Below are 12,008 nucleotides of genomic sequence, written 5' to 3'. Positions count from 1 at the left end.
GAGAGAGAGAGAGAGAGAGAAGTATTTAAAAGGTAGATCTTAAAATGACCCCACCTATCCATCTGCTCAGAACCTTTTGGTTCCCGACACAGGAACCACTGTAAACTCTGAAGCATGGGGGCCAAGACATCTGATGGCCTAGGGTTTCCAGCTAAACCTTTACGTGCCTTCTTTCATAAAAGTTGACAGTAGGGCTAACCCTGGTCGGTGGGTGACAAAGCAGGCCAGGTTTCTATTCCAGTGAAGTTGGCCAGAGAGAAACGGCGATGTTCTAGAGCAACATTCCGTTCACTGAGACCCCTGGACTCACGCCTGCCTGCAGTACGACTGTTAACGAATCTCTGATTCTCCTAGATCTCGTTGACGCTCACCTCATGGGTTCCATGAGAGAAATTCAGCCGAGCCACATTCATTCCAGACTTAATCATCTCCTTCAGCATCTCCACAGATCGGGAAGCAGGCCCTATCAAGAAACATTTAGATCCACAGGAAGAAAATCATGACTCAGGTAGGAAAAATGTCTGAAATTTGCTCAACATTTAAACAATTCTTCATCCTTTGCTTTTAATTACCTTCACAAATTAAGAGAAAGGTCTTTCCAAAGTACAGAAAAGACTATTGTACTAGTCACTTTCTTAATTATGCGGGAACACTAACATTCTCTACAAATTCTGCAGCGCCTCACAGAGCCAGAAAAGTGGAGGGCAACCGTTTTCTCTGCCTTCAAGATGCCTGTCTCCCGAATGCTGTTGGTGACAGCATATGAAAAAGATGACCACCCCTGAATCTCACCAACTGCAGAAAAAGCACACTAATTCTTCTTGATGGCCAATTCCCAAGACCTCTACTCCCCTAGAAATGTGGACCGTGCCTCACTCAGAACCTAGGTTAGCTCTGCAATGGTTATTATGCCTTTTAAGTCAGGTAGAAGCCCCACATTTAGAGGAGGGCCACACTCACCAATGGTACAAATGATGCCAGTGTTGCGGGCCGTGATGGGGGCAGAATCAATGTCCAGGCGGCACATGTGTTCCAGGAAGGTGTCAGCCATGGCTGCATGGAGCTGCTGGGTCTGAATGAAGGCAGTGCCTGCTTCACTGTGTGGCTTCGGCATGGTTCCTGAAGTCCTGGATCCCGGAGATTTGAAGAGTGCAATTAGATTAGGCACTGCTTAATGAGGCACTTGGCATAGGAAGCTGTCTCCTGCTTACACATTAACCCAGTAAGATTGCTTTGTGCACAAGCAGCATAGAAGCCTGGCACGTGCTGGCTATGTGGGTGCTACTCAAATTGGGCAAAGGGCTCTTGTGACTATTGGCAAACAGCAAAGACCTTGGTGAACAAGAGCAACTCCCTACCCACTGCGCACACCCTGGGAGGCAGTTTAAGCAGGCTTCTCACACGGGCTGTCACCTTGTCTTAAGAGCTTTCTCATCAACCCTAGAAAGAACGTCACTTTACTCACACAAGGAAACCTCCAAAGTTACAGGAAGAAACACCCACCCCCCCACACACAGCGCATGTTCTAACTAGTATGTCAGCACACAAACATCTTGGGAAGCCTATCATGATAATGTCAAGTCTCCAGTATCGGCTTTGGTAGGGCACTCAGCATGGCCTGCCTCTCTATCTCATTCACCCAAACCTAAAGTGGTCCTGCAAACGAGACAAACCCTGTCCCAAAGCCTTTCTTTTACTCCCAAAGTCCTAGGTCTATCTAAATGTATTCTTTAGCTTCTATCAGACACAAGGTCCAAATTACAGGGAACAAAACAGTTCTTCTGGGCAGGAAGCAAAAGTCCATAATTCTTTAGCAAAAAATAAACGAAAACAAAAAAACACAGTACCACCTACAAGACATACAAAGCAAATTTTGCACAAGGGCACTGAAATGGCCCCAAAGTCATTACAGCCTCACCAAGGAGTCTTCCACAACCTAGGAGATGGAATCACACACAGCAGCTACTCTACACTGGCCTGAAATCCACTGTGCAAACCTAGGCTGACCTTGCTAGCTTCCCCAGCCTCAGGTCTGGCTATTTGGAGCCTCTTTCTCCATCTGATAGGTATAGCACCCAGTAGTCTGAACATCTGTTCCAGGCAATTAACCACCCAGGTCACAACCCCAACAGCTGTCCTGACCTTTGCTTTTACTTCATTACAACTAAGTGCTCACTGAGCTGGACAGCCAGCTCATTAGAGGACAGGACTCTCGCTCGCTCGGGAGAGCTCTGGGCTGTAGCTCGCAGACTTGAATGAAGCTGACATTCTTTCTCATCCGAGTTTTCAGGCCACAAGGCTCCTCTCCAACTCCTGAGCATAAAGTCTTCAGCCTGTGCTCCACAGTATCTCCATATCCTTGCTCTTCCCTGTCTCCTCAGTCGAGGACCCCATTCTTCCCGGAACTATGGCTTTTCTGGACGCCTGGAGAGTATGTACCTAAGTCAGTCTCTGCAACCTGAGCCTTCAGCCACCCACTAGTGATCAAATACCAGAAGCCTGTAAGTCTTCAACTGCAGATATGAAAAACTTTAAGACAAGTTCTCATATGTAGCACAGGCTGGTCTTGAACTCATGACAGTCTCATGTTCCAGCTCTTGGGTGCTGGGATTACAGGGGTGCAACCACTACATTCTTTGCAGAATTGAGAACCTTTAAAGGAAGGAAGAAACCAGTGGCCAACATTGTTCATTCCTAACTCTACAAGACACATCAGACCAAGATGTCAAGTCAACTTCTCCCGAGTCTTAGCTTCTTGCCTCCTTGCCTCCCGGCACCTTGTTTGTTAAATGAACTCCAGGTCTCTTACAAGATCAATTCTGCCTGGTTTTCCCTCTCCCCAAATGTGAGAAGTCCTGCGGACAACAGGATGCCCTAACAAACACAACTGGCAAACTCTCACGGCTCCCAGCCAGGCTTAGGTTAAGAGGCCGCTAAGGGACAGTACAGATGGTACACCAAGCCAGTGAGACACAAAGGCCTTGCTGTGACCGAGATGGGACAAGTGAGCAGGACAGACACCAGAACAGTGTCTGAAAACTACTGAAAAAGCCAGCCACCAGGCCGTTCTTCCCATCTGAGACATGAGTGTGCTCTCGCAAATCCCTGCCTGAGTGAGGCCCAGTGATCAGGTCATACCTTTGGTTCTCTGGGTCTGGGCTTCTGATGGCATATTGCTGTTTTGTTGACTCAGTGTGGCTTGGTGGCCTCACTTGGAAAGATCGCTCAGAGTGGAGTATGCTTTGCCCTGAAGAGCTACAAGGATTAAGGTGAAAGCTAAATATGACTAAACTCTTTGTGGTAATGATCTTAATAGCAAGGCAAAAGTTGCTGCTAACTACATTAAAACAGATATACAGTGGAGAAGATATAAATAAAAAACCCAGTGGTAAAAGTGACCCCTTACTGGATCCCTTGAAGTACTTTATTCCCCCAATACCCAAAATTTACTATTTAGTTTTAAGGGTGGGCACCTTGCAGGGATCAGAGGACCACAACTGTGCTCTCCCCTCCCACCACTCAGGTTCTGGGGACAGAAGCACTGGAGTCTAAGCAAGCAAGCTCCTGTGTGTGTCTCTAAGCTATCTCACTGACCCTCTCTGCTCCGTTTTTTGTTACCTTGGATGATAGCATGTATCACAACGTTACTGCCCTACTCTCCTGAGACAGCATCTTACTACATATCCCTGAAATACCCTGGAGGTACAACATAGGCCAGAGTGGTCTCCAACAAAACCCACCTACTTCTGTCTGCCCAGAATATCCTTTATTAATAAAACTGTTGATGTAAAATTAAGTACAGTCTTTGAAAATGACACATTTATCCCCATGCACCCTATAAAGCTCACTGTGAAGTTCCCCACATCAGCCCTGTGTCCTTCAGAATTACCCTGCTAAAATATAGTGATAGATGCGTGTTCTCTATGCCCTCAAAAGTGCTCAGCAGGGCAGCTTCACTGACCCAGGAAGGGCAACTTAATCCACTGACTATAAAAGTCACCTTCCCAAAAGTGTGTGGCTAATCCATGGAAAAATTTCATGACCACAGCCTATCAGTTCCATGCAATTTTCTTTTCCTGTTTTGACTGGTCTCAGGCTTGACAGTACAAACTTTGTTGTGCAACAAGGATGTTCCAACAGACAAGCACTGCTGCCCTCCAGGGCTCAGGATGCAATTAAGCAGGTAAAATTTCACACACACAACCCATTTCTCTACCTAGAATTAAAGCTAAAGTCTGCAGAGTAGGCTTACCTCGCTACCATATACAAAGTGACCAATGGAAATAAATACATGTGTCTCAATGGATGGACACAATTAAATAGACTTCTAACAAACCTTACAAGGGTTTCAAGTCCCCTACCAACCTCATCCTTAGAACCCAGCTATATTTTCATTCCCAAGGCTCTGATCTGGAGCCCCACCCTCCCACAGTTCTTCTGCCCATCCCATGGCCTCCTGAGCCCCACAACTCCAGCCAACTACCTATCTATAGAATAGTATAAATAGAACATCCTTTTAGAAGTCTTTTCTGGCCCAGGACAGCAGCTCCAGCCTTGTTCCTTAAGGTAAGGTGGGCCCCTGGGCAGGACTTGCCTTATTGGCCAAATACCTGTATAGATAGCAGTGACTGCCAGGACATGCGTGCGGCCCCACCCATGCCAGCCAACTCACTACAGCATCCTCCTCCTCAGGAGGCACCCACATGCACAGCCAACCTCCAGCCGGCAGCAGAAACCCGGTGTGTCCTACGACAGCAGCAGATACCATGCCCTGGGGCAGAAGCCTTACTCTTGAACCTGAGCCCCTGAAGCAGGATGTTCTTCAGAGCCATTGCCCCTCTGTGAGAAAGGAGACACCAGCCCAGGCCTCAGTTGGGCTGTAGGTTGGAGCATGCACAGGCCCAGCTTGGCTCTGATCCTGGTTCTGCCCTTTCCTGTCTCAGGCAGTTCTCCTTGGCCCTTCACATTCATCTCCCTCGTGTCAGGAACAAAGGTCATTAAAAAAAAAAATCCCCAAACCAAAAATGCCTGGTGCCACCCTGCTTCTTAGAGCCAACACTCTTGGAAGGTCATGCCTCACTCCACCAATTACATCTTCACGTAGGTCCAAATCATTGCTGCCCCAATAAAGCAGCCTGGCCTAGGAACAGGACTTTGTAGCAACCTTTCTCTGATGTCACCCCAAGCCTACTTTCCCCAGTACCCAAGATCATCTAGCTTCATCCATCAGAAAGGCTGAATGATGGCATGCAACATGCTGGTCACCCTGCTGTCCAGCTATCAGAGACCCTAATGAGAAGCCAACACCAGGGTCAAAGCAGGTGACAGTTCTATCCCCAGAAACTGGTAAGGCCTGGAGCACAGTACCCAGAATACAACAAAATTAAATGTACGTTATCAAGGGTACAGATTACTTGAGCAGATATTTTGGGGGTTGGGTGTCAGATTCCAGACAGGGTTTCTCGGTGTAGCCTTGGCTGTCCTGGAACTCAATAGACCAGGCTGACCTCAAACCGAGAGATCTGCCTGCCTCACGGCCCAGCTTATTTGATTTTTAAGACAAGGTCTTACTATCTAGCCCAAGCTAGCCTCTTGAGTGCTGCCATTAAAGGCATGTGCTACCATGTCCAGAGAGCAAATTCTCTCAGAAAAGATCTGGTGTATTAGGATACCACCTGGTGGAGTCAAGTTAAAATTCCTGAGGTCAAAACAACTAGATAAAAAAAGAAATAAGCAAAAACCAGCTCTTTATTTAATCTTAACCTAACAGTCCTAAGCAAGGGATTTCCTGGCTTCTAGCTCAGCTGTGCAGAGCAGAGAACTAGCCAGAGCAGGAAGGAGGTGACTTGCAGAAGTTTCTGGTCGGTTGGCACATGCGGTCTTCCTTAGCAGTCTAAAGGGCCAGTGTTTCCGGGAATGCTGCCCATGCTCTGGACCCTGGCTCAGAAGCCCAGAGAACCAGGTGTAAGCAGAATGCACAATGGTCTCAGCAACAGGAGGCACTGGCTCAGCCCGGAGCCACAGTTGGGGGTAGGGTGATTAAAGTCAGAAGGAAGGCAGCACCAGCTGTCCAAGAGCCCTGACCTACTTACTACTTCTGCCCGCAGGCTTGCACGACTGCCTATTCCCCAAGAAGTGGGATCTAAAGACTCGATTTCTCCCACCCAGAACTTAGCATCAACACCAACTTTTTAATCTTTATAGTTTCCAAAACTTAATTAAATAGCATTCTGGGCTGGTGAGATGGCTCAGTGGGTAAGAGTACCCGACTGCTCTTCCAAAGGTCCGGAGTTCAAATCCCAGCAACCACGTGGTGGCTCACAACCATCCGTAACAAGATCTGACGCCCTCTTCTGGTGTGTCTGAAGACAGCTACAGTGTACTTACATATAATAAATAAATCTTAAAAAAAATTAAATAGCATTCTGATTTTATTCAGTTCATAGTCCATTTTGGTTTTTCCAACTCACAACTTCTCCAATCCCACTGTCCTTTGCTCAGTGTGATTACAGACACGTGCTACACCGTGTACGTTTTATGTAGTACTAGGGATGGGCCACGGCTTTGTGCATGATAGGAAGAAAATTCCATCAGATCTACATTGCCAGCCCCTTCCCTACTTTATTTTTGTTTTTTTTTTTTGAGACAAGGACTCTACAAATCCTGACGGTCTTGTCTCTCTTTGATTAAAAATACGTTCCACCACGCCCAGCCCTTCTCTACATCGAAATCAAACCTTTGACTCCTCCAAAGTGGGCATGGCAAAGGGTAAAATCTTTTACACTGGAGACACCAGTACTTTAAGGCCAAAATAGGCCTGTAGGTTATTCACACATTTGGAAGGAATACCGCTTCCTTTGGAGGCAGGCCTCAGGAGATGCTCAGAGCTCCCTAGAGGCCACTTACGGTACTGCAGCCCAGACCTCCCTCCTACGTGCAGACAGGCACAAACCACAGTAGGGGTGTGGCCTCACGAGACAGCTGGTGGTGCCCTGAGACCACCTCCAAACCTGAGTAGTTACACTAGGCCTTAAGATCCAGCAGTTTCGCAGGCCACGAAGCACGTGGGGCTCACCTCTCCTGATTGCTACATAGCCAATGTAAGTCTGGCTCTTGGTAAAAATTTCAAGACCCACGAAAGTTCCAGAAGAATGTTCTTCGTCATACAGTCATCTACTCCTATTATAGTCTCTGAGTGCAGTTTACAGAGATGACTCGGTCCTTTACCAGAAGCAGTAAAAAAAAAAAAAAAAAAAAAAAAACTCACCAGTTAACTTGCCTGTGGGTATTTGAGATGACTGAGAAACTGAAAGACAAATGAGTCATTTTCCTCTACCTCAATCTCCAGCTTAGTTCTTGCCCAACTCAAGTTGACTTGCTGCAGAAAAGCTAAAGATGCTGAAAACCCAATGTGAGTTTAAGGCAAGAAACGCTTTTTCTACCTTTCTGTCCATAGCCGCTTCCTTATCCTTTCCACTCAATATTAAGCAATCAACAGCTTTAAGAAATAAAACAGCGTTTCCTGTGACCAGCACGTTCATATAACACAGATGGCATATCCAGCCCCCATAAATCTGTTTGGAGTCAGCTATGAAATGTGCCAAGTCACTCACTGGCTGGACTAAACTCAAAGTCATTTGCCAGTTTGCCTCCAGAACACTGGGAATAAAGGGATCAAGGGCCATTACACCTGGTTGAGATACATTTCCCGCAACGCCCACCCCCAAAACAGGGTTTGTGTAGCTCTGGCTGTCTTGGTACTTTGTAGAGTAGGCTGGCCTCAAACTCAGATCTGCATGCCTCTGCCTCCTGAGTGCTGGCAAACAGTTCTTAACTCGTTGCAGAACAAACTTCCCTACAAATTAGATAATTTAAAATATAATGCTTAAAATGAAGCAAGTGATTAGTATTCCTATAGTTTGGCTTAAGCAACAATTCAGAAATGCATCGAAACTGCCAATCTGGATACTGGTTGTTGTTCTATGAAAAGCTGCTGTGCCAATCATTCAAGAATGAAAATATGCGGACTAGAAGCAGCCACTCCACATTTCCTCTTATGGTCACCTTCATTCAGGTGATACCCACCACCTTTGGAGACAGGGTATCACCCCCTACATGTTCTCAAACTCACAGGCCTTCCTCCCAAGTACTGGGATTAAAGCCGAACCACCACACTCAGTCTGAGTGAGACATGTTTAATTCAGGGAAAATGCACGCTATTTGACTCACTAAAAAAGAGGGAACCTTACAACACTTCGGAAAACAAGTGTGGTCCCCTCACTCACCCAAGGAAGAAAAATTTCTCAAAAGCCGCAAAGTTGAAAGGTTGAGTCATCTTACCCAGACCCGGTGATGGTTTACACTACTTTCCCAAAGAACACCCTCACTGCCTTAACTACAGCATAATCAGGCCATCAGAGGGCAAATTATTTGCTAACAATGCTACCTTGAGTCTTGATCTGAGCCCCCCCACCCCCACCCCCACCCCGCCCCCCCGGTTGGGGCAACAGTACCAAACCTAACTTCCTACAAGCCAGAAGGCATAAAAGGCTTACTTGAAACAAAGAGGACAGGAAGGCTTCTATCTGGGTACCTGTTTCTTTGTTTCTACCCTCACAGCCAAAGACAAAGGCTGCACAGATTTTCTCCCTTTAGATAGCTCTTTCTCAGGAGAGTTGCAATGTAACATTACTTTGTAAACACTTATGGGATTCCAGGGAGAATTTGTTTCCATTGGCATACTGGGTATTCAGAGCCTACCTGCCTCCCCAAGCTTACCCCTAACGTGCATAAAAATAGTAAGGAGACAGACTCAAGTTGGTGGCCTTCAAAGTAACTACTTCATTCATTGACCAAAAGGATATATGCAAGCCCTTCTGGATATTTCACCCGAGGTTAGTCACTACATCGAGGATGCCCCGTACTTACAAGGAGACCAGCAATTTAGCAGCCTGGAGTGACACAGGACCAGAGGCCAAACCTAAGAATATTAATAGATCACACTGGATTCCAAAACCTAGCTGCCTCCACGCACGACTGTATTTTCACTATAAGGTTCACTTTTTCCAAACTACCAATGTCCTGGATTTGGAAAAAGTGGTCGAGCTCTTATCTTACTATGACTGGGTATTTACTGGGTCTTTAGAGCCTTCAGACTAGAAGATGCCTGGCCTTTTCAAAACCAGTTTGCCGGCCACCTTGTGCATGCAGCCCCATCTTCCTCATAGCACTGACTTGACAAAATCTGCTTCCCTAATTAGGCCGAGCTCTGTGGGCTATGTGTGTTCTGGTAGCGTCCGGCTCCAGCTTCTATCGGGAACGGGTATGGGTTGATCGCCCACCCTCCCCCTCGCCAGCACGTGGGAGCAGCACGACCGAGTAATTCAGACGCATCGCAGTACGTGCCGCCCATCCGCCGCAGGATGGAGCGCGAGAGCAATGAGGGCCCGTGCCCACCACCAAAAATCTGCGGGCACACAAAACAGGCAGCAATAGCGGTCAACCTTTCTTGCCAGGCCACCGGGAATACAAAAGTTACGTAACTTGTAGCTGCATTACCAAGGACCGCTAGTGACTGCATCCTACCTCCATGCACCGGACCACGAGGAGTCCGCGGACGTGACTAGAATGCGGGGGGAGGGGAAAAGCTGCGAGGGGGAGGGGCGAGGATATGGAGGTAGAAAGGATGCTGCGGCGCGGACGTGACCGGATCGAAGTGGGGGAGGGGCGACGAGGAGCTGCGAACACTGGCGCGGGAAGAGAACGCTGACCTGAAAGGATGAACGCGGAGGCTGAATGGAGGGGGGCGGGGGTGAGCGGTGGAGTTATTTCAAGTAGAGATTAAGAGGAGGGCACCGAATTATGAGGGCACAGAGCTAAGATGAAGGTCGTAAGTACTAGTGGATGTAGGAGGATGAGCATCGGAGCAGGGCGAGAACAGGGTGGCGAGGATAGTAATAGTAAGATAAGAGGCTGGAACCAGATTGAGATGGAAGAGAGAGCAGAGAGAGACCGTGGGAAAGGAGCTAGCCGGCCACCCTCAATTTGGAGGACTAAGACTTGGGCTCAAGTGTGACTTCTCCCCAACCCGGAGTGGGATGCTCAATGCCTGGCGCCTGAGTCCCGCGTGGGCAGGCAGGCCTGCATTACACACCAGTGGGCATCGGCTCTGGGGACAGATGGCTTAGGTTCTCCCCTCTCACCTCGGGCGTACTTCGGTTCCTGCTGCGATACCTAGAGCAGACGTCAGTCGAGTGAGGACGAGTCGCTGCTGTGCGGGGCTGCGCCGACTGGGCCTCAAGGTTATCACAGCTGCGGGCCGCCGCAATCCCTCCGCAGCCCCGCCCCTCGCCCAATCCGGGCTGCGGCCGGCGGCGCCCCGCCTCTCAACAGGCTCCCGCACCTCCGGAGAGAAGCTCGGGGTAGGCGGGACAAGCAGGTTGCCCTTTTGAGGAGGACTACCTTCCGTGGCGGAAGGACATCGCAGACCAAAATTGCGCAAGGGTTATCCTGTTGACCAATGGGGAAGTGGTGAGGGAGCAAGGCCCGCCCACCGGGTCAGCGCCACCGCCGCCGCCACCGCCGCCGCCACCACCACCACCCCTGGATTCCCGGGCGCCACCGCCACCTGTTGCTTTAGGACTTGATCGGCTACAAAATGTTCCCTTTTTGGCCTTTTGCCCAGGTCTCCCCATCTGCCCTGGCCTACCAGGGCGGTGCCCAGATTTATAGGTCCATGGACATTCCTCCAGCCCCGCCCGGAGACTCTCCACCCTCCCGGCGCCCGCCCCAGTACACCCTCAGAGGCTGAGCGGAACGGGAAGCTGGGGTGATGGGAGCAAGAGGGTGGTGGAAGGTCTGGGCTGCTTCCTAGAGGGTTCCAGACTTGGAGGCTAGGTAGGAAGAATTTAAGTCTCTTTTTGGAACGTGAGAGCGACTTCCTAACAAGGAGGGCCAGATTGGACCCATGTTAATACTTTGAGTCTCGAATCCTGCACTTTTAAAATGCCTGAACCTGGACGCAGCAAACCAATCCAAGGTAATTAGTGCAGAACTGACCTACGTGTAGCCATTATCTATGCAGGAGTCAACACTGGTTTTTGACTCAGTCGTGTATGTATTTAATTTTGTAGTATTGGAGCCATTAACAATTTTTTCCCTACAAAGTATTTTCTAATTTCCCAACTGTTAACACTAGTCTTCATTCCGCAGAGTTTTGAAAGCAGATACAATGTTGCCACATTCTAAATGGGAAGACTGTACCTTAGGTTTTGGGGTTCTTTTGTTTTTCTTGGTAAAAGATGGGTGTGACCATTTCAAGCAGACACTTCTTTGTAGTTGAATCACAAGCCTTCATCCATTTTCGGTCAGTTTTGATTAGAGGGAAGGGTAACATAAATGCAATTTGTAGTGAAATAAAGTTTTTTAATTTCTTCTGTAAGCCCCCTTGGTCCCCTTAGTTTAGGGAAGTAAATGCTTGGTTATTATGGTGGAAAGAATATGAAGTGTGTGTGGGGGGGCGTTATATCTGTGGAGAAAGTCATTCCTTTCTGCAAGAGAAGGGGGTAGAAGAAATGACCTCTTTGTGCCTTGGACACACACACACAAAAGAACCATAGTGTTCAACAGGGTGACAGCTATCTATCTACTCACGTTGAGGTCCACTGTGCATACTGAGCGTCAAGCAGAGTAGCTCACACCTGTAATTCCAACACTCAAGAGGCCAAAGTCAGTCTGAGCTACACAGATCTAGGCCCACGTAGGTTAGGGTTTCAGTCATAGATTCATATTCATTCTTTTTCTCCCTCCCTCTCTCTCCTCTCCTTTCTTTTACACACACACACACACACACACAGAGAGAGAGAGAGAGAGGAATGCACGCACACATGCATGCACGAACTCTACCATCACCACAAATCTAGATACAAAGCTTGGTGATCTTAAGTCTGTGACCTTGACACGTAGGGACTGAGGCAGAACTCCAGGCCAATCTGGATATGGTCCCAGAC

At 48.2% G+C, this 12,008-nt stretch overlaps 1 protein-coding gene across 5 annotated transcripts in view; it reads right to left on the bottom strand.

The window, feature by feature from the left end:
- The window catches only part of Pkm (pyruvate kinase M1/2), a 23,127-nt gene extending 12,649 nt beyond the window's left edge, over window positions 1-10,478 (bottom strand). For 2 of the 5 annotated variants that reach the window (XM_021171214.2, XM_021171215.2), the window contains exons 1-3: window positions 10,203-10,478; window positions 961-1,127; window positions 372-463 (exon numbers count right to left, since the gene is read on the bottom strand). In XM_021171214.2, the coding sequence (XP_021026873.1) occupies window positions 372-463; window positions 961-1,114 (246 nt within the window). In that variant the 5' untranslated portion in view covers window positions 1,115-1,127; window positions 10,203-10,478. Of the gene's footprint in view, window positions 1-371; window positions 464-960; window positions 1,128-3,138; window positions 3,256-8,285; window positions 8,351-10,202 lie in introns of those variants that run through there. The other 3 variants (XM_021171211.2, XM_029481621.1, XM_021171218.2) reach the window with 3 other exon arrangements.
- Window positions 10,479-12,008: the final 1,530 nt, after the last annotated feature.

The sequence above is a fragment of the Mus caroli genome, chromosome 9 (assembly GCF_900094665.2).
Source record: "Mus caroli chromosome 9, CAROLI_EIJ_v1.1, whole genome shotgun sequence".
NCBI classification, from domain to species: Eukaryota; Metazoa; Chordata; class Mammalia; order Rodentia; family Muridae; genus Mus; species Mus caroli.
Note: the sequence above shows the minus strand (reverse complement) of the source record. Positions and strands in the feature narration are given on the sequence as shown.